Below are 23,309 nucleotides of genomic sequence, written 5' to 3' on the forward strand. Positions count from 1 at the left end.
TCTGATGGCAAAAAAAAAAAACAGCTGTCGGAATCCGTTCCCCCACTCCCATTATGAGAGGTGTTGATGTAATGGCTTAAAAAATGCTGCTTTTATTTTTGTGTGTGGATGGAGCTTAGCTTGCATCAGTTTAAAGAATATTTTTTTTTTCCTTTTATTATGATAGGACAGTATAGTATCAAGAAAGTTTGACGAACCGGGACTTGAACTCGGGTCGTAATAAACTGAAAAACAAGGAACGCGAGTGCAGAATGTACTGACCACTAGGCTACTGGGTTCAGCAATTAACAGCAATGTGATAAATATTAGAACCTCATTGTGTAAGAAACATAGGGGGAACAGAATCTGACGGCAAATAGTTCAGCTGTCGAAATCCGTTCCCCCACCCCAATGAAGAGAGATGTTGATGTATCGGCTTAAAATATGCTTATTCTATTCTGTGTGTGGATGGAGCTTAAACAGCATCAATTTGATAAACAGGCTATTAGAACCTCAGTGTGTCAGAAATATGGGGGGAACAGAATCCGACGGCAAAAAAAACAGCTGTCGGAATCCGTTCCCCCACTCCCATTATGAGAGGTGTTGGTGTAATGGCTTAAAAAATGCTGATTTTATTTTTGTGTGTGGATGGAGCTTAACTTGCATCAGTTTAAAGAATAAATTTCTTTGCCTACTATTATGATAGGACAGTATAGTATCAAGAAAGTTTGACGAACCGGGATTTGAACTCGGGTCGTAATAAGCTGAAAAACAACGAATGTCAGTGCAGAGTGTACTGACCACAAGGCTACTGGGTACAGCAAGTAGTTGCAATGTGATAAATATTAGAACCTCATTGTGTAAGAAACATAGGGGGAACAGAATCCGACGGCAAATAGTTCAGCTGTCGAAATCCGTTCCCCCACCCCAATGATGAGAGATGTTGATGTATCGGCTTAAAATATGCTTATTCTATTCTGTGTGTGGATGGAGCTTAAACAGCATCAATTTGATAAATAGGCTATTAGAACCTCAGTGTGTCAGAAATATGGGGGGAAAAGAATCCGACGGCAAAAAAAACAGCTGTCGGAATCCGTTCCCCCACTCCCATTATGAGAGGTGTTGGTGTAATGGCTTAAAAAATGCTGATTTTATTTTTGTGTGTGGATGGAGCTTAACTTGCATCAGTTTAAAGAATATTTTTTTTTGCCTTTTATTATGATAGGACAGTATAGTATCAAGAAAGTTTGACGAACCGGGACTTGAACTCGGGTCGTAATAAACTGAAAAACAAGGAATGCGAGTGCAGAATGTACTGACCACTAGGCTACTGGGTTCAGCAATTAACAGCAATGTGATAAATATTAGAACCTCATTGTGTAAGAAACATAGGGGGAACAGAATCCGACGGCAAATAGTTCAGCTGTCGAAATCCGTTCCCCCACCCCAATGAAGAGAGATGTTGATGTATCGGCTTAAAATATGCTTATTCTATTCTGTGTGTGGATGGAGCTTAAACAGCATCAATTTGATAAATATTAGAACCTCAGTGTGTCAGAAATATGGGGGGAACAGAATCCGACGGCAATTAAAACAGCTGTCGGAATCCGTTTCCCCACTCCTATTATGAGAGGTGTTGATGTAATGGCTTAAAAAATGCTGATTTTATTTTTGTGTGTGGATGGAGCTTAACTTGCATCAGTTTAAAGAATATATATTTTTTTGCCTTTTATTATGACAGGACAGTATAGTATCAAGAAAGTTTGACGAAACGGGACTTGATCTTGGGTCGTAATAAGCTGAAAAACAGCAAATGACAGTGCAGAGTGTACTGACCACTAGGCTATTGGGTTCAGCAATTTGCTGCAATGTGATAAATATTAGAACCTCATTGTGTTAGAAACATAGGGGGAACAGAATCCGACGGCAAATAGTTCAGCTGTCGAAATCCGTTCCCCCACCCCAATGATGAGAGATGTTGATGTATCGGCTTAAAATATGCTTATTCTATTCTGTGTGTGGATGGAGCTTAAACAGCATCAATTTGATAAATATCAGAACCTCAGTGTGTCAGAAATATGGGGGGAACAGAATCCGACGGCAATTAAAACAGCTGTCGGAATCCGTTTCCCCACTCCTATTATGAGAGGTGTTGATGTAATGGCTTAAAAAATGCTGATTTTATTTTTGTGTGTGGATGGAGCTTAACTTGCATCAGTTTAAAGAATATTTTTTTTTGCCTTTTATTATGATAGGACAGCATAGTATCAAGAAAGTTTGACGAACCGGGATTTGAACTCGGGTCGTAATAAGCTGAAAAACAACAAATGCCAGTGCAGAGTGTACTGACCACTAGGCTATTGGGTACATCAAGTAGTTGCAATGTGATAAATATTAGAACCTCATTGTGTAAGAAACATAGGGGGAACAGAATCCGACGGCAAATAGTTCAGCTGTCGAAATCCGTTCCCTCACCCCAATGAAGAGAGATGTTGATGTATCGGCTTAAAATATGCTTATTCTATTCTGTGTGTGGATGGAGCTTAAACAGCATCAATTTGATAAATAGGCTATTAGAACCTCAGTGTGTCAGAAATATGGGGGGAACAGAATCTGACGGCAAAAAAAAAAACAGCTGTCGGAATCCGTTCCCCCACTCCCATTATGAGAGGTGTTGATGTAATGGCTTAAAAAATGCTGATTTTATTTTTGTGTGTGGATGGAGCTCAACTTGCATCAGTTTAAAGAATTTATTTTTTTGCCTTTTATTATGACAGGACAGTATAGTATCAAGAAATATTGACGAAACGGGACTTGATCTCGGGTCGTAATAAGCTGAAAAACAATGAATGCCAGTGCAGAATGTACTGACCACTAGGCTATTGGGGTCAGCAATTAACAGCAATGTGATAAATATTAGAACCTCATTGTGTAAGAAACATAGGGGGAACTGAATCCGACGGCAAATAGTTCAGCTGTCGAAATCCGTTCCCTCACCCCAATGAAGAGAGATGTTGATGTATCGGCTTAAAATATGCTTATTCTATTCTGTGTGTGGATGGAGCTTAAACAGCATCAATTTGATAAATATTAGAACCTCAGTGTGTCAGAAATATGGGGGGAACAGAATCCGACGGCAATTAAAACAGCTGTCAGAATCCGTTTCCCCACTCCCATTATGAGAGGTGTTGATGTAATGGCTTAAAAAATGCTGATTTTATTGTTGTGTGTGGATGGAGCTTAACTTGCATCAGTTTAAAGAATATATTTCTTTGCCTACTATTATGATAGGACAGTATAGTATAAAGAAATTTTGACGAAACGGGACTTGATCTCGGGTCGTAATAAGTTGAAAAACAGCGAATGCCAGTGCAGAGTGTACTGACCACTAGGCTATTGGGTTCAGCAATTAGCTGCAATGTGATAAATATTAGAACCTCATTGTGTAAGAAACATAGGGGGAACAGAATCCGACTGCAAATAGTTCAGCTGTCGAAATCCGTTCCCCCACCCCAATGAAGAGAGATGTTGATATATCGGCTTAAAATATGCTTATTCTATTCTGTGTGTGGATGGAGCTTAAACAGCATCAATTTGATAGATAGGCTATTAGAACCTCAGTGTGTCAGAAATATGGGGGGAACAGAATCCGACGGCAACTTGAACTTGAACTCGGGTCGTAATAAACTGAAAAACAACGAATGCGAGTGCAGAGTGTACTGACCACTAGGCTACTGGGTTCAGCAATTAACTGCAATGTGATAAATATTAGAACCTCATTGTGTAAGAAACATAGGGGGAACAGAATCCGACGGCAAATAGTTCAGCTGTCAAAATCCGTTCCCCCACTCCCATTATGAGAGATGTTGATGTAATGGCTTAAAATATGCTTATTCTATTCTGTGTGTGGATGGAGCTTAAACAGCATCAATTTGATAAATATTAGCCTAGAACCTCAGTGTGTCAGAAATATGGGGGGAACAGTATCCGACGGCAAAAAAAACAGCTGTCGGAATCCGTTCCCCAACTCCCATTATGAGAGGTGTTGATGTAATGGCTTAAAAAATGATGATTTTATTTTTGTGTGTGGATGGAGCTTAACTTGCATCAGTTTAAAGAATATATTTTTTTGCCTTTTATTATGATAGGACAGTATAGTATCAAGAAAGTTTGACGAACCGGGACTTGAACTCGGGTCGCAATAAGCTGAAAAACAATGAATTTTAGTGCAGAGTGTACTGATTTTTTTAGTTATTTTTTTTATTAAAATTGAAAGTTTTACTTTTTTAAAAACAATGCATATTACATACATTGTATTTTCATTTATACATTTCTTGTTAATTCAATTTACAATTCTATACAAAAAGGATTACATTCATGAACATGACATTTATTGTATATTAAAGCTACATCACCATATTAACTATTACAAAGAAGTTTTAATTAGAGAAAACACAATACATGCTAAAGGTAATTTAAACATCATGTCACCTTAAATGTTTTCTTTTTTTTCTTTAAAGCTGCCCTCCTTAACTTTTGCTTTCTTAGCAGAAGATTCAAATTTGGTATTGAATATTGTACTGACTGATTGAATATTTGGTATTGTACTGACCACTAGGCTATATGCACCCAGGTTTGAATATAAACGTGCGATTAGTCCTAATTGCTTGAATGACTACTAGTGTATAAAAAATCTTTAGTCTATGGCAACTCTAATCAATAGCCTACATTTAATATTTGACATTATTCAATTAGCAATTAGTATCCAGCTCTTTACATTAAATTAGTTGAGTTAGCATAATTAGTTAATGAACTAATAAAATAATAAAATAAAGTTTAAATTAATATACTAACCATATATATAGCATTGCTTATTCCACCACACAACGGACTCTTTATGACAATCCGTTATACATGTGAAGATTGTAGGCTGTATCTTGAAGATTTTTGTATATCTTCTGTTATAAAGACGAAGATTGACATTTCGTTAATTAAAAATAAGAACATAATGTTGTTAAAAATAAACAACTTGGCTATGTTCTGTTAGATGTGTTTTGACTACTTTTTGTTTAATTATATCTCTAGGTAATTAAAATATAGCCTATTAACAAAAATAAATCTTATATATAATATATTATATATAAAAAAACGTATAGGCCTATATAAAATATACTTTTAAAAAAGGGCTTCATTGATTAATTTTGCCTGATTGGGGGCTGCTACTATTTGCTTAAGCTTTTTGAACGTATAGAAGTGCGATAAAGGCGTGATAGGCTATCAATTTTATGTGGATAAAGGCATATTTTGTACATGACTTAAAAAACTACTTGTCTGGCCTTAACATTTTGATACAGAATTTTATCACTTCGGGGTAGATACGCGAACCGAATTTTCCCGACAACGCTTTATCTGAGTGGTAAAGAGTCAATATGTTGGAGATGTGAAAAGCCATTAGCCCATATGCCATGTGTGTCAAAATAAAGTCCAACGATAGTATTATGGACCAGAGTAAGGCTATACACTACCATTTAAAAAACACACGTGACAGTGAGGTCAGATAGATTATCTGTCTTTATAAAAGGACAAAGAATAATTCTAAAATCTACAAAAATAAATCATATAAATCATTCTGAGACTAGGGTCTCGCACCAGATTGTTTCATAAAGGCAGACGGTCTATACGCAGCGAACTATATCCAGCAGTGTTCACATTAAAAATATATACCGGTCCATCCCTCTCAGAGACTTTTCAAATGCATGCATGATGTGGTAATCCCAATCTGTGCCCATTAGAGAGAGAGAGAGAGAGAGAGAGAGTGAGAGAGAGAGAGAGTAACAAAAGTGTGTGAGAGAGGGAGACAGAAAGCGAGAGAGTGAGCGAAAGAGACAGACAGAGTGAGGGGGCTTTTAAAGGATTTGACAGTGATTTGAAAAATCACAGTTGTGGAATGTTCGGGCTTTTCCACCTTTTCCAGCGTTTTATAGTTTCTTAAAGCTCTCAATACTTTCTACATTAAAATCTCACCTCAGTCAAACGAATCTTTAGATTGTCGTTGTGTGAGAAGACTGTGGACATTTTAAGATGAGAGCTGAAGACTCGGATGTTGGGGACATCTACTGTCGTGCTTCAAAACCATCCAACTTCAGCTCCAGATGGGCGCTCACTGGCAGCTGCATCAGTCGGTGAGAATCAATTACTAATCGTTATGCCAAAACATTGACTGTAAATTCGCTTAAAACGTTGTAAAATGTTGTAAAGATGTCTGCTTGGGTCTCGTGAAACATGGTTAAGAAGCAGTCCTGCTGTTCTCATGAACACTTAATCAAACGGGTGTGCGTGTGCGACGCGTGAGTCTCCCCGCGGGAACTTCAGATTTCAATCCAAATATAGCAATTTTTCCTCTCACCTGTTGCTGAATATGTATCAGCTAATTTGCATAAAATATTAATATGCTTGCCTATACATGCCCTCTATTCTCAGCGGTCTGTTGAGTGCGAAGACGAAAAAGTAGGTTCATTTTTTAGAAGACAGACTTTGGGTTGAAATAGCCAGGGAAGAATAAATAATTTTTTTTTGCAAAGTAAAATTATTAATAAAAACCGTAGGCTATACACTGGATGTAAAACTACGTGTTGTAGGCTACTTCCTTGAATTTTTGTCAATATTTTTTTATGTGTAGGCTAAATGTAAAAAATGTAAGGGATGTAAAAGAATATGCTGCTGTGGTGCCCTTACATAAATCTACTATGATAATAACATGTTTTTGGTCACTACTATGATGGCAATGCCATGGTATTTTTATTTTATTTTTGTTTACATTTTTTTTTGGAAAGTAGGCCTACCTTACAATATCATTATGGTATAAAGAACCAAGTTGGTTGGTAGACTTTTCATTCTTTGTTGAATATTCCCGGTGAAAGAAATAGAATGAAAAAAAAGGTTATTAAATATGAAAAAAATTGTATTTTAACTAACTATTTTAAGTGAAAATATTTTTTTGTCAACATTGTGGTTGGCACACTGTTAAAAAAACTCAAATTAGTAGGAAACAAACTTAAAAGATGCAACCAAACACAATGCTGTGTGTGTGCGCGCGCGTGTGTGTGTGTGTGTGTGTGTGTATATATATATATATATATATATATATACATATAGCATTATTATAATACTTAATTAATTCTATTACATTTAATAGAAAAGTGGGTTTGGTTGGCACAGTGTTAAAAAAAACTCAAAATATGCTACCAAACACAATGCTGTGTGTGTGTGTGTATATATATATACATGACATTATTATTATAGTAAATTAATTATATTATATTTAAAAAGCTCTTATTATAAATATATTATAAATATATAATATATTATAAAAGCTCTCAACCAGCTATAATTTTATTGTCTCTTTTTAATATCAGTGAGTGTGGGTCAAGAGGTCAAACATTTACCTGCACCTTTAATGCATTATCACACAATCTATCTGCAAAGCAGTGCTGTCGAAAGGCATACTTTGTGCATAATTTTCTTGTACATCTTTTGTCTCATTTCTCCACAGGAGACACAGGTAGAGAAGAAAGCATTGTGCTGTAGCAGAAGAACCAGCCCCTTGCATGGCAGCAATGACATCACACCAACACGCTTCATCACTATGCCATCACTGCAGGATCAGCAGGGCACCCAGACAACACGTGGGCTCCCTGATTCACATCATGTGGATAGTGATGATGGGATTTACTCCAGAATCCTCGGCCTCCTCCTCAGGAACTCATTCCATAAAGATCGAGGGTGACATCACTCTGGGAGGGCTTTTTCCGGTGCATTCCAGGGGCCCCGCTGGTGTTCCATGTGGGGAGATTAAGAAGGAGAAGGGGATCCATCGTATGGAGGCCATGTTGTATGCGCTGGACCAGATCAACAGCGACCCAGACCTGCTGCCTAACATCACCCTGGGTGCCAGGATACTGGACACGTGCTCCAGGGATACTTATGCGCTGGAACAGTCCCTCACCTTTGTCCAGGCCCTCATCCAGAAAGACAACTCAGATGTTCGCTGTTCCAATGGAGAGCCTCCCATCATTCCAAAACCAGAGCGAGTGGTAGGGGTCATCGGGGCTTCGGCCAGCTCAGTGTCCATAATGGTGGCCAACGTTCTTCGACTGTTTGCGGTGAGGGATCATTTTTAACTTCATTTTAATTAACTACATTTTAATGTTGATGCCCTCAGTCTCAGGCTCAGCAAATGCTTCATTTAAGGCAAGACATTACAGGTGAATAGAGTTTAAACAAACAGATATCGCCACACTTTCCCCAGTTTATTAATCACAGTACAATACAATTGGTTTGTATTACAAGTTTTCTGAAATTTTAGGTTGTTTAAACATGGTTTATCATTTTGTTGACATATTGGAGTTAACATTTTTCAAGTAGGATTCTTTTTATATCGGTCCATAAATCAGAAAATACTGTCAGAAAACAGGCAGAAAAATATTTCACCATATTTTTAGGAATAAAATATTATGTAAGTAAATCAGGCAAATTGTATACGTACAAACCCTTCTCTAAAAGCTTTCGGAATATAGATATTTTACAAGTGGAAAGTTTGGTGTGAGTGCTACTGAAGTGGAGATGTCTGATTCAGAGCATGAGAAAAAACTCAATGGCCTTTAAAGATATGTATTGTAACTGAAATATAAAGATGCGAATAGACAAAGTGGGAACACATAAATTTACATTACGGATGTTTTCTTTCCACTAGTCTGAAAGAAGACATGTTATGGAAGCAAAATAGTCAAAAGTGACCACAACCAGTGTCTGAAAAAAACAATGTTTTTGCCTGTAGTGCCATAAGATGTATGGCTCTTGTATGGCTCTTTTTAATGTTGTATATGTGTGGCAGTCACTGGATTCCTCTTGCATGGTGTTGCTGCAAGCCTGGATTCTGCAGCGCTGCAGATAGCGCCAGGGCTAAAGGAAGTATAACTAATTCTGTTAAAAGGTTTGGATTGTGTTTCAGCTCACTGGCCTCTCAGCAAGAGCTTCTTAAATGATATAGATTCTTTCTTTATTTTGTTGTAGAGTATCAGATTTTCCTCGAAGTGAGAAGTGTTTTTGAATTGCACACGTCATTGACCTGTGTCCTTAAATCATTGAGAACCACCACATTGAAATTTGCTGCGTGCATGTCATTTAATTTCAAATCCTTTCTCATTTCTAGATCATCATTCAGCTTGCAAATCCTACACCTGAACTACATTCAATTTCATTCCACCCTCTGCCACGTTAGATCTTTTTTTATTTATTTATCGGTTTTAATCATTTGTGTTCTTTGTGGTCAGCACTCAAAGCTGCGTGTGCTTTAGTACGTGAGCTGATAACCTCGCCCAGAAGTTATTTGCAATCATTTTCAGTCACCATGGGTTCAGGGAAGATAAACAATTCACAAAATAAAAGTGACTCATCAAAGCCCCATTAGGTTTTTCTCAGGACATTATACCTGGAATTTGTGCATCCTAATCGTATTTTGATGTGGTTGTTCATTACTTTTAGTGATACGGTCTGGAACAGGGCTGGCTGATATGGCTGAAACAATCACATCTCAATTTTTTTTTTTTTTGCCTTTTGATGCCCTTGGACAAAGCGGAGACTGGGGGATAGTTGGCACACAAATGAAGCAATGAAACCTGAGAAATATTTACTGGAGTAAGTGTCACCCAGACTTTTGTATATCTCAATATTTATATATTTGCTCTGAAATTTGTTATTAAGGCAAGACAAAAACATGGTTACAGTATTTTCTGATTTATGGACTGATATAAAGAGATTTCCAAAATCCCCTCTGTAAAAACCTTTAACTCAAATATATAAACAATGTAAAAAATTACATATAAGAATTTTGAACCTGGCTTTATCCAGTGTTCAGATTTCTGTACTGGAAATATATGCCAATTATTGCATATTTAATTAGATAGCATAACATCTAAACATAGCATTTAAAAAAAAACTTGTAATACAAAACTGTGATTAATCAACAGGGGAAATATGGCAATGTATATTTGTGGAAATTTGTACCCTATTTTACCCCGGCGTCTTAAAAAAAATTAATCAATTCATCATTCATTGAAATTATAATACAGCTAATTAGATTCATGTTTAATGCAAGTAAATCACAATTTAAATCTTAAAAATAAGATTTTATAATTAATGAATTCAGAATTAAATACAAAATTAACAAGGCATGTCAAGGGAAAAAAAAATATTATTTTTAATTGATATAAAACAATACAACAGTATATAATAATAAACAATATTTTACTCAATGTTTTTTTTTTGTCATATAATTTAAGAAATCAAATTAGGGACTTTCATGAATATTTTTTATTCAATGAATCGATTCATTGAAAGAGGTGTGTATGGACGTACCACAATGCTTTAGTCACTCAAAGAATAAACAGCTTGTGTCATCAAATGTAATCTTGAATCAATTTCTATGTTTATCTTTACAAACTTGTTCATGCCCATGTTCCTCCCTGAGTTCTGATAAGTGGTAACTGAGAAAGACAGATGTTAACTACAGCATTACGGAGGATCCGCTCTCCATTAAAGCCCTCTCTCCAGCTCAGACTCCTGATGGAAAATCAAGCATGAGCCCGGAGAAATGCAGTTGCCGTGTTATCAGCTACAGGCAGCTTCTGTTCTGTGGCTTTAGCTGAATAAGTGTGGGCCTTTAACACATAGATCGACAGGAACAGATCTCATTTCAGTCTCTAGATCTGCTTGACCCTCATATTCTCTAAATCAAGGGTTTCACTAGTCCAGAAAAGATTGTTTTAAAGACAACACAAGATGTCTTTACATAAAGATTCATGAACCATCCTATATCAGATTCTTATAATAAGTGGATGACATTCAGCCTATAAAGCATATTTTTGTAGAATTGTAGAACTTTAAGTATTTTTTTCCTATCTAGTAAAAATGTTACTTTTAAAAGAACAATTTATGATTTCATTCAATTTTATGATTACATTAACTTTTTAATCAGAAATATTATTTAATCTGGATGAATCAACCTGAATATTTTGGGTTATATTTGTACACCACACCAGTGAAAGTCATTTTTAAGGGTCAGATCATGATGAAAAAAAAAAAAATGCACGTTCACATTTTAAGATTAGATGCTTAGGGAGCATATGTCTAAGACGAATGAAACACTTCTAGGTAATGTTTGCATGTGACTGCTGTTAATGTTGACATGACTCATGTGTGGAAAGGCTGGAAGGCTGAAATGCTTATGATGCATAGCAACAAATTAGTATCTGAGAAAATCTTTCAGCAACGTCTTCCTTTAGCCACGTTTTCCTTTATATATTTGCATTGATGCTTTGAAGTGGCATCGGATGAGGAATGCATTGCAAACTTTGAATGTTGTTGTTTCTCATGCCAGACGTAACAAGTGTCTGAACGGTCATGGGTAGTGCAAAGGCTGTAATATATATATATATATATATATATATATGATGGGGGAGGAGAGGTTAAATCTGTCATAGCAAGTAAGCTAGTAGAATTAAATATATTGTATGGCTTATGGCTGAGAAATGGCAACCTTGTCTCTTGATCTGTCTCTCTCCCTCTGTGCTTAACATAATTTGACTAAAACCCCTCTAATCCTTCCAGATAATCTGTCAAATGGTCCTCTCCCTCTTCTCTCCTTCTCCGGTCTGTATCCACCTTTTCCTCACTGTCCGCTTGCCCGCTTCTTTAGAGAACCTTTCATTAAGCCATACGGGCTCGGCAGACATTAGTCGGCGCAAAGCCTAGCCCAATGACATCAACTGCATCATTAAGAAACTAGCACAACAGTAAATTAATCTTCTCATCCTTTTTTTTTTTTTTTTTTTTTTTTATACAAACAAATGCTTTTACAGTGGTAGCTCGTGCCATCTGTATTTTCCCAGGATTTTTATGTGCTGCAGCAAACACTACCACTAAAGCTAGGGTTGTTTTGCTGCAGGAGACATGTGTTTCCTGTGTTTTAGGACATGCCTAAGCAATATTACTAGATATATCATGTATGAGTGTGATATTTATTTTATACAACAGTCCAATAAACAAAAGAGCAACCTTAGACCCAGTATTGCCAATAACTTTGTCTATTTTCACTCTGCCAACGAAAATAGTTTAAACCAAAGCCACAGCTTTTTAATAGTTCAGCGTCTCTGTGTGACATTCTTGAATCAGTGTTTTCTGAACTAATCGGTGGAGTGAATATTTCAATATTTGTGTCCCAAATGACACACCATACACTATGCACTTATACTATGCACTATGTACTCGACCGTGTATATGAATATTATACGGTTATTTTGTTATCCAGCACCCTCCCCTTTGGCTACATAAGGAAAGCTGCAACAGTTGAGTGCATCAAGTGTCCAACATTCCACCACCCCATTTTTCAGTTAATTAAGTTCAACATCCGGGTAGTTTCTTTTTTGAAATTTTCAGTATGAACACACTACTCACACTATTTATACTACAAAACGGCGTAGAATAGAGCATAAGCACTCGAACTGTGATGCACTAATGACTAATTTCGTCCCTGTATGAATCTGAGTGAGTGATTCAGTGATCACGTACTCTCTGAGAAGGCAATTCTTTTGAATAATTACTTGCTTTGCGACCGTTAAAAAAAGTTTGTTCTGTATAGTATGAATGTAATCTGGATATACCACATTTGTCATGTTTTCATTGTTATGTGACCTTGCAATGTGTGCAATGCACACTTCAGAATTTCGCCGTTAGTAGTAAGTCATCCGGGTACTTTTTGCCTACTCCTTTCGAATACTGTGAATTCTGACTCATACTGTTTTTCACCTACTTTATAGTAGGGAAGTCTGCATATTCAGATGGAGCCAGTTTTAAATGAATCAATGGGGAAAATGTTTTATTGATTCACTCATAACAGTAACTCATCGCCACATACTGTTGTGATGATGTAACATACAGAAACAGTCACTCATAAATCCCCACCACACTCTTTAAAATAAAGGTTCTTTATTGGCATGTTTGTTCCATGAAGAACCTTTAACACCCATGGAACCTTTCCACTGCACAAAAAATTCTTTAGTGGAAAAAGATTCTTTACATTTATTCACACTCAGAAAAAATTTATCTTTTAAGGACTGTTGCCTGAAAGGTTCTTTGAGGAATCAAAAATGGTTCTTCTATGGCATCGCTGAGAAAACTACCTTTTGGAACCTCCCATACCTGTCCACGATTTCAACCGAGGGGAAACACTCATCCTGTTGTATAACATCATCAAAAATGAATTTTATCAGTCCAGTAAAATCAATTTAGCAGATCAGAGAATTTCATGAAATTCATGTAAAGGACGCAAAGTGAGTCCTGCTGTTGCTCACTGTCGTGTTCTGTATCTTCCATTTTGCAGATTCCTCAGATCAGTTATGCTTCAACAGCACCTGAGCTTAGTGACAACAATCGCTACGAATTTTTCTCCCGAGTCGTGCCGCCAGATTCTTTTCAGGCCCAGGCGATGGTGGACATTGTCAAAGCCATGGGATGGAACTACGTTTCTACTCTGGCATCAGAGGGGAACTATGGAGAGAGCGGTGTAGATGCTTTCATCCAGATATCCAGGGAAGCAGGTACAGAAAAGTAATGAAAAGTGACTTCAGTGCTTTTAAAAGATTGTATTTAAATCTACATATATAAATCAATATAATATGTTTATGTTATATTGATAATAATATCTAATATATATTATGTGCTTTGGTTGTAAGCTAATTTAACCTGATTTACCATACCCTGATTTTCCATAACTGACGAGGAACTTATCACAGTCTATCCAATGATTTAACACATCTGGTGTTGTATTTGATTAGGAAAGAGGATATTGATCAGAGGATAAAGGTTTCCTGTGGGTAAACAAGTTATTAGTCACCTAGACCTAATGACAGACATGCTACAGATTGACCGGGATGTTATATTCAATCTAAAGACCCTGCAACCATCATTCTCTTATGAACGTATCAGGGTCCTTCAAAACTATTCGTCATTTTAATTTGTTTTATTCAGGGGGTCTTTGCATCGCACAGGCCATTAAAATTCCTAGGGAACCAAGACCAGGAGAGTTTGACAAGATCATCAAAAGGCTAATGGAGACATCCAATGCCAGAGGGGTTATTATCTTCGCTAATGAAGATGACATCAAGTGAGTTGTCTTTAAGTAGTAATTCTGAATGACTCGGAACCATGAGATATAGCCTTGGAAAAGGTTTGAAAATGGTTTGAGAACAGATCAATCACCCTACAACTGGAACATCAGGATTCTTAGAAGGAAATACGGCAAATGAATATATTACAGAGTGAATTTTAATCTATTTTAATTTGCATTTTGTAATTAAATCCTAAATTAACCTGAGAATGATACACACACACACACACACACACACACACACACACACACACACACACACATATATCATTCGGAAATCAGCAATAATCAACAAATCAGAACTATAATGGATCTGATTTTCCTTATCTTTAATGAACCTTAAAGATATTTCTTTCTGCCTTTCTGAGATTTTTTAATTCATTTATTGTAGGCGTGTCCTGGAAGCAGCAAAGAGAGCCAATCTTACAGGTCACTTTTTGTTTGTGGGATCTGATAGCTGGGGAGCAAAAATCTCACCCATCCTGGACCAGGAGGACGTGGCTGAGGGTGCAGTTACCATCCTCCCCAAGCGAGCGTCCATTGATGGTATGAACTTGTAGCAGAGTAAGATCAACTATGGTTTCATAATTAAGAAAAAAATCCACCCCAATTTTTTTTTTTTCAAATTCAGACTCAGTTATTCAAAAAGATTCTGCACCTATGGCCATGTTAAGTCAAATCGAGTCACATACAGTATATTTATGTAGCGCTCTATACAATACAGATTGTTTCAAAGTAGCTTTCAACTGGACAATAACAGTGCTTATGTTGTAAAATTCATCCATTATGAAACATTCGATTTAAGCTGTAAAGCAGCTCTACAGAAGATAATAGTGGCATTATTCAGCTCAATTTAGTTCAATGTTGATTTAATTCTGTCCAATAACTGTGTAAATGTTGCAGTTAATCAATTATGAAGTTTTATTCAGCTATAAGCAGCTCTACAGAAGGCTATAATGTTATTACTCAGCTCAAGAAAGTTCAGTGTTGATTCAGTTGAGTTCAATAACAGTGTCAATATTATTAAGTTAGTGTCATTATCCAGCTCAATTCGGTTAAAATTTTGTTCATATCCAAAAGTTTCAGTGCAGTTAAATCAATAATATTAAATCTGTCTTTTAGACCCCAACTGAGCAACCCGAATGTGACAGAGGCAAGAAAAATTCTATCAGGTGATAATAGTGGAGAAAAAAAAAAGTTTTTTGAACCCCCCAAAAAGGACAGTTCAACCAAAAATGACAATTTTGTAATTATCCATCCATTTTTTTTTCCTATTGAACACAATTTTTTTTTAAAGAATTGTAATGCAGCTTTTGCCATACAGCTGAAAATTACAATATGGTTTCGCAATGATGACATATTTTTCATTCTGGGGTGAATTATCCCTTTAACCTGTTTCTCAGGGTTTGACCAGTACTTCGCCACAAGATCACTGGAAAACAACAGGAGGAACATCTGGTTCGCTGAGTTCTGGGAGGATGACTTCAAATGCAAACTGACACGGCCTGGAATCAGAGGCGAAAGCGGGCTGAGGAAATGCACAGGCGAGGAAATAATTTCCAACAAATTACTCCCATAAATGCTGTAGTACTTGAATTATCATACATTCTTATGCTTTTAAGATGTGCAAAGCACATCTAAATGGATTATTCCTCCAGCAAAGCTTTTCAATTCCTGTCATGTTGCTTTCGGTCTTTCAGGAGAAGAACGAATCAGCCAGGATTCGGCATACGAGCAGGAAGGGAAAGTGCAGTTTGTGATCGACGCTGTGTATGCCATGGCCCACGCTCTCCATAGCATGCACATAGATCTTTGTCCGGGTTCAATGGGCGTTTGTGACAAAATGGACCCGGTGGATGGAAGAATGCTGCTGAGCTACATCCGTGCTGTCAATTTTAATGGTAAGCCTTCTCAAGGACACAGTTGGAGCATGTGAGCCATTCCAAACATTGTGAACGAGACCTTGAGACAGTCAGAATTTCCGTAATGGCTACAAGACTAATGAACTTCACAGCAGTTTGAATGTAAGTCATTATTTCCGAGGAATGCTTTGTTTGAATCTGCCAGGAAGGTTGCACGTAATAAACGTGCACTTCTCGAATCGAGGATATTGCCATTACTGTGAGACTGACAGGTGATAATAGGTGAGGAGTAGTTTCTGCAAGAGGGGAAAGGCCAGAACAGAAGCTGCTGTTTCCAAGGAGGAGGGTTGTGAGTCCCATGGGTTAGTCAGAGTGCGGCGAGAGAGGTCAGCACTCAATCCCAGCCTGAAGAGATCCACTAATGCACAATGCAGCAGCGCACGTACCTCGTCTCTCTCTCCTTGTCTATGATTCTCCCTGGGGCAGCCTCTCTCCAAACACAAGGCACATTTCCTTTTTCAGCGCTATCGTTCTGTGAAAATCCCTTTTCTTTTTGTCACTCGCTCTTAAGGCATTTCTATGAAAAGCACAGCTATTCAGTTTACGCACAGTGGACGTCCTCACGCTCTTTTATGGAAATCTTTTCGGCCTTGAGTGCCTAAGGGGAACAAAACACTGTGATTTGCGACTCATAAACTCTGGAACATGAAATTGAGTTTGCCTTGTTGTACCACATTTTTCCTCATATAATTGCATTTTGTTGGCAGCACTTTACAGAAAGGTTCATTAATTAGTTAAATGCATTACTTAACATGAACTAACAATCAAAAATATTTCTAAAGCATTTATTAATCTTAGTTAATGTTAATTTCAACATTTACTAATACATTATTAAAATCAAAAGTTGAATCTGTTAATATTATTTAATGGATTTAAGCTAACATGAACTACAATGTTTTAATAACAACTAACATTAAAAAATATTAATAAATACTGTAACAAATGTATTGTTCATGTTAGTTATTGCATGAATTAATGTTAAGTAATGGGACCTTATTGTAAAGTGTTTTTTCAGTTACAACACTATTTTTTTAAGCAAGCTTTGATATGGAAAAGTCACCTTCAAAGTTATGCTTGACAATTTTACTTGAAATCAAAAGGTGAAAAAGAACAATGGTTTGCAGAAGCGTGCATTGTCACGCATTAATGCAATTTTATGCCATTTAAATAACTCTGTTGTTTCATGATTGCATTTGAAATAATAACTAGTGATGTTGAATATCAAAACGCTGTGTGTTTACTCTGAAGGCAGTGCCGGTACAGGTGTGATGTTTAATGAAAACGGTGACGCCCCAGGACGATACGATATCTTTCAATACCAGCTTTCCAACACCACCAGCCCGGGATATAAATTCATCGGCCAGTGGACCAACCACTTACGACTCAGTGTAAGCATATTAAGCCTCTTTGTAGTTTGGGACATTTCTGAATGCGTGTTCTTGAAATATTCCCCTCTTTTTCTGTAAGGCTGAGGAAATGCAGTGGTCTGGAGGGGATAAAGCGGTTCCAGACTCGGTTTGCAGCTTCCCCTGTGAGTCTGGGGAGAGGAAGAGGATGGTGAAGGGCGTGCCGTGCTGCTGGCACTGTGAACTATGCGACGGCTATCAGTACCTATTGGACGAGTTTAACTGTGACATGTGTCCCTATGACATGAGGCCCACCCCTAACCGCACGAGCTGCAGACCCACTCCCATCATCAAGCTAGAGTGGAGCTCTCCGTGGGCCATTATCCCAGTATTTCTGGCAGTGCTGGGCATTCTTGCTACATCAGGAGTCATCATCACCTTCATCCGCTTCAACGACACCCCAATAGTCCGTGCTTCGGGCCGAGAGCTCAGCTATGTTCTCCTGACGGGCATCTTCCTCATCTACCTCATCACCTTCCTCATGATCGCCGAGCCAGGCTCCGTGGTGTGCGCGTTCCGCAGGCTGTTATTGGGGCTGGGCATGTGCATCAGTTATTCTGCCATGCTCACAAAAACGAATCGAATCTACAGGATCTTTGAGCAGGGAAAAAAATCAGTCACACCACCAAAATTTATCAGCCCCACATCCCAGTTGATCATCACATTTATTTTGATCTCAGTACAGGTGCGTGTATGTCTGTAATACAATTTACATTCATTTAGCAGGCGCTTTTATCCAAAACGATCTACCAGATACTTGAGCAACATACATTTTTTTACTCATCTAGAAAGTTTTTTTCACATAACTTTGTAGTATTATCACATTCCCATATATGTTGAAAAACTGTATGTTTCGTGTGTTCAAAAAAGAAAGTTTTTGTAGAATTAATAAAAAAACATTTCCAACAAACAAAATCTGAACAACATTCTGTCAATTCCCCTACATTTTTTTTTGAACACACAAAACATACAGTAATTCAACATATTTGGGAATGTAATATATATATCAAACCTTTAGTCAATGTTAATTTCAATTATTTGTATCATTTGTATCTAAATGAACTCTTGACCAGAGTAACTGCTTTGTTATGTGTTTACAGTGTTGTCACTGTGCTTTATGTCTTCAAAAGATATTTTGGTCTAAGGACTTTTCGTCCATTAAATTATTAAAGAAGCAAGCTTTTGAGTGTAGCACGGAGGGGCTGCAATTTCACTGAAAGCTCTTCTCTTTTTGGTGTCAGCCATTAATGGTTGTTTATTATTTGAGAAAACATTTAGAAACATGGTCTCTTGGATTCTTATTGAACTGATTTACTGGTATTAATGATATCATGGACCTTTACAGAAGTTGATTTTGTGTGAACGTTGATTCATTGCTCTTTTCTGCTCACAGCTTCTGGGTGTTTTCATTTGGTTTGGAGTGATTCCCCCTCACACGAATATCGACTTTGATGAGCTACGTCCCCCCAACCCGGAGTATGCCCGTGGAATCCTGAAATGTGATATGTCAGATCTGTCTTTGATTGGCTGTCTGAGCTACAGTATGGGGCTGATGGTCACATGTACAGTCTATGCCATTAAGAGCAGAGGGGTTCCTGAGACCTTCAATGAGGCCAAACCCATCGGCTTTACCATGTACACCACCTGTATCATCTGGTTGGCCTTTGTTCCCATTTTTTTCGGCACATCACAATCCACAGAAAAGGTAAACTGTCAATAAGATATTTTGGACAGATTTATCGGATTTAAATAGAACAGGCAATATAGAACAGCTCTATATAGAAAAAAATTAATTACATTTACATTTATTCATTTAGCAGACGCTTTTATCCAAAGCGACTTACAGATGAGAACAATAGAAGCAGTTCAAACTAACAATAGGACAACAATATGCAAGTGCTATGACCCTTCCCAGTTTAATCTAACGCAGTATGTGTACTTTTTTTTTTTTTTTAAAGATAATAGATATAGAATAGAAGATAAAGTGTCAGTATTAATGGATCAAGTGTTGCCGAAAAAATAGATGTACGTTTTGTTTTTGTTGCAACAATGCATTAATTACATTTGTTCATACAGTATTTTCTCCGACTATGTAAATAAGCACATTTTCTCACAAAATTCTTTTACATTTCTTTTCATTTAATTCTTTTGAGATACATATGTCACTTACATTGCAATCATTTCACGATAGTTTCACTATTAACAGTCTGTGTTTGGGTCTGTTGGCATATTTGATATCATCATCTATATAAAATCCTAAGTCTTGCTTCCATGATATTAGTGTAGAAGATTCGCTGGTGCCTGACATTAACATGTTATGCAGAAATATGATCTTCACTCTGAAAGTGTCTAGACATACATTTCACTGGATAAGATGACTCTGGTTCAGTTAATGATGCTGCAACATTTACTTGTGAATGCTTCAACCATAATCAGATATTAGAAACCTAAAAAACTGTAGCTATATCTGGTTAACATAATTGCTATTTAATTGGATGATGTCTTGTATTGGACTAAAAGCTGTTAAGATGCTGGCCACACTTAATGCATTTAGTTATTCAATTTTTCACATCTATTCATCCTGTGGGGGATGGTTTTGCTTACAAAGTACGGGATTTAAAAATAGAAAGTATACTCTGACTAATAGAGAGGTCTTTTAGTGGCCGGTCAACCGCAAAGCTTTTGACCCTCAGGTGGTCTTCAAGTCTTTTCATTTCTTGAAAACGCATGGAAAAATAAAAGACTAGAATATAGAGCGGGCTGCAGTGTGTATGTATATATATTTTTAGATATATGTTTTTGAGTGCTGTTATCTCACATTTTATTATACTGAGTTTAAATTTTAAAGTGTATTTTGTTTAGTTTTATGTTAATAAAAAACAGTTTTAATAGTTTCTTGTGTGACAGCGCTTTAGACTTTTTAGAGTGGCAGTCATTATATGGGTGCAGTCCATCTCTTTAGGGGCTATTATGATATTTATATTATAAATGAACAGAACTGTGTTGTGCATCTTCGCCAGTTGTCATATATGAACGACTCACATGCCAATAAACATGCATAAGATCAGGGTTTATTCATTTGGCTCATGAGACGCATAAAATAGGGAGTCACATAGCTGACCTCACATCAACCTTATTTGAAAACATAATTAATGTATGCAAATTATATGTCGCACTAAGACGGGATACTATAAACTGACTGAATTGTTTGCACGTGGCTGATGTCAGCCCTTTGGGTCATTACACTGATTACACTGATTTCCAGGGAATTAATTGTGACCATCAACCGAGAGTATGTATATAAGTTTAATGTGGAGTGCTAAAGCCCTGACAGCTGATCTACCACTTGTGATAGGTCGCAGCTGAGGCCAGGCTAAAATATTACTCTTAATCTTTTTTCCGCCCTGAACCAGATGTTCATTCAGACCACCACGCTGACTGTGTCCATGAGCTTGAGTGCCACGGTGTCCCTGGGCATGCTGTACATCCCCAAAGTCTATGTCATCATCTTCCACCCAGAGCAGAACGTTCAGAAGCGCAAGCGTAGCTTCAAAGCCGTGGCCCAGGCAGCCACTGTTTCCACTCATCTCTCGCAGAAATCCAACGACAAACAGAACGGAGAAACCAAAGTTGAACCAGATAGATCCCAATAAAGACCAGAAGGTAAAAAGAAATATGTTGTACCTGTATATCTTACCATCAACCTTCTGTGTGTGTGTATATATGTGTGTGTATATATATATATATATATATATATATAGGGAAGAACAAAACACTAAACTTGGCAAAAAAGGTAAACAAGGCAACAGGTTTTATTTTACTATGGAAAAAAGGCATATAAAATCCAAAAGCTCAAACGAAAAAAAACAAACATATATTGACTACAACATAATCAGTTATTAATATTTCCTTGGTTCTCTCTTGTTTTTGCATGTGTTCATAATTTCTTTGTATGACAACCAGTACGTCACAGTTTGGCATGTTTCATTGCATTATTATAACTAAAACAATTGACTCCAAGCAAAACTACGCAATACGCTTAAACAATCTTTAACAATTTTTTTTATAATAATTAGTCTGGACATCATTTATTTGTTGTTTTTACAGACAAATTGCATTATATAACATATATGCTATCTATCTTCAGGTGACCAAGGCCTGTGTACATCCTAATGAAGTAGTCTGAGGAGATAGTCAAGGCAAACTGCTGTTTGCTAAATCATTCATTTTGCAACCTCAAAGGGACAAGGATCGCCAGAGGATGTGCAGATTTGTAATATCTGCAACAAGAGAAGAGTCCGGCTGAGAATAACACTGAAATAATGTATTAATTGTACAATATGTACAGAAATAAGAGGATCACTGGATTCTTTTTGATGTGAAACTCTCACATCAGCTTTGAGACTGGATATTTGTCCCCTTGAATATTTCCCTTGTCACCACGGCATCACCAACTGAGTTGAAATGATAGATTTGTGAATTCATGATGAAGAAGAACAAAGTCACTGGAGAAAAATGATAGAACATTTCTTTTACCAGCATTTCTTGAAAGACTAAGTGTTTGCATCTGATGTATCCAAACGGAATCGGACATAAAACCTGAGTACATTAATAAGTCACATTCAGTTTCCGTGTCATCTCCATCCTTATCTCCTTAAGTACATATCATAAATGATGACAGAGCTACAGAGACAATGTTGGGATCAAATATGTTTCAACAGTCCAGTCAGTAGAACGCAGATACATGGAGGTTTCACTCTCTTTGAACTCTTTGCTTTCGAAAATGTGCCATAACTTATGTTTCAGATGTTTCCGAATAAATGTTTTAAGTGTCTTGTGTGCAATCCTTATAATAGGCAATCCTGTATTCTAAATCATATTTATTAAAAAATGATAGATTACCAAGAGAAAACAATGACAATCTGTAATGGCAACAAAGTTTTGATTAGAGATGTTTAGTTTTATCATGTTTCCTTGAGCTCCCCAAGAAAAACAGATTTTTAAACAAAATGTATGCTAATGATCAGTATTTAATGATTGATTAAAATGAAAATAGTAACAAGTCGACTTTAGAGACTGACATTCAGATTCTTTTTTATCACATGCAACTAGCATTCAGAGTAGTCACTTATATATTTTGCATTATAGCAAAGACCGTGGGGAAAAAGACCGTGCATTAAGTACATTGTTTGATTAGTGGTTTTTGCAGTATTATTTCAAGAAGCATTTAATATTAAATGATGATGACCATGCAGTTACTGTAAACTCAGGTTCCAAGTTGGCTTACTTAGCCCTGATGAATTCTGTGGGTGTCTTGTTTTCATTTAAGAGATAAAAGAAAAAACACTGGAATAAAAATGTATTGATTGAATGCATGTTGGGGAAAAAAATATTTAATAAATCCTGAAAAATTAATATTGAAGTCATCATATGTTACTGTATAGAAATCAGTATGATTGTGAGTGTCTTTTGTTCTCATAGTTGTTGTAAGGCAAAAACACATCCAATGGTCCATTTACCCCGGGGCTTTTCATACGTTCTTCCATCATCTAAAATCATCTAAATGTCTCATTTACTTAATATCTGTGAGGGATGAAGTCTTAGAAGATCTGTTTAGATTCATAAAGTTACAAAAGAATACTGAAGTAAGAAAAATTGTCGATAAACTGTTGAATAATTGAAAATGTATGCACACCCAGAGGTGTAACCTCTTTGGGTCATGGCCACATTATCACCTCACGGTGTGCAGTCACTTTCAATAATTCATCTGAGTCAATT

The 23,309-nt window shown here is 36.8% G+C and overlaps 1 protein-coding gene across 1 annotated transcript; it reads left to right on the forward strand.

The window, feature by feature from the left end:
* Positions 1-5,808: 5,808 nt before the first annotated feature.
* On the forward strand, positions 5,809-22,937 carry grm6b (glutamate receptor, metabotropic 6b). Its single transcript, XM_079857964.1, has 12 exons — positions 5,809-6,161; positions 7,532-8,141; positions 13,418-13,634; positions 14,065-14,200; positions 14,595-14,749; positions 15,607-15,747; positions 15,904-16,104; positions 17,374-17,513; positions 17,593-18,216; positions 18,925-19,236; positions 20,945-21,194; positions 21,679-22,937. Exons 2-11 carry the CDS (start codon positions 7,587-7,589, stop codon positions 21,182-21,184), a joined length of 2,721 nt encoding a protein of 906 aa, XP_079714090.1. The 5' UTR covers positions 5,809-6,161; positions 7,532-7,586; the 3' UTR covers positions 21,185-21,194; positions 21,679-22,937.
* Positions 22,938-23,309: the final 372 nt, after the last annotated feature.

The sequence above is a fragment of the Squalius cephalus genome (assembly GCF_949319135.1).
Source record: "Squalius cephalus genome assembly, chromosome: 22".
NCBI lineage: Eukaryota > Metazoa > Chordata > Actinopteri > Cypriniformes > Leuciscidae > Squalius > Squalius cephalus.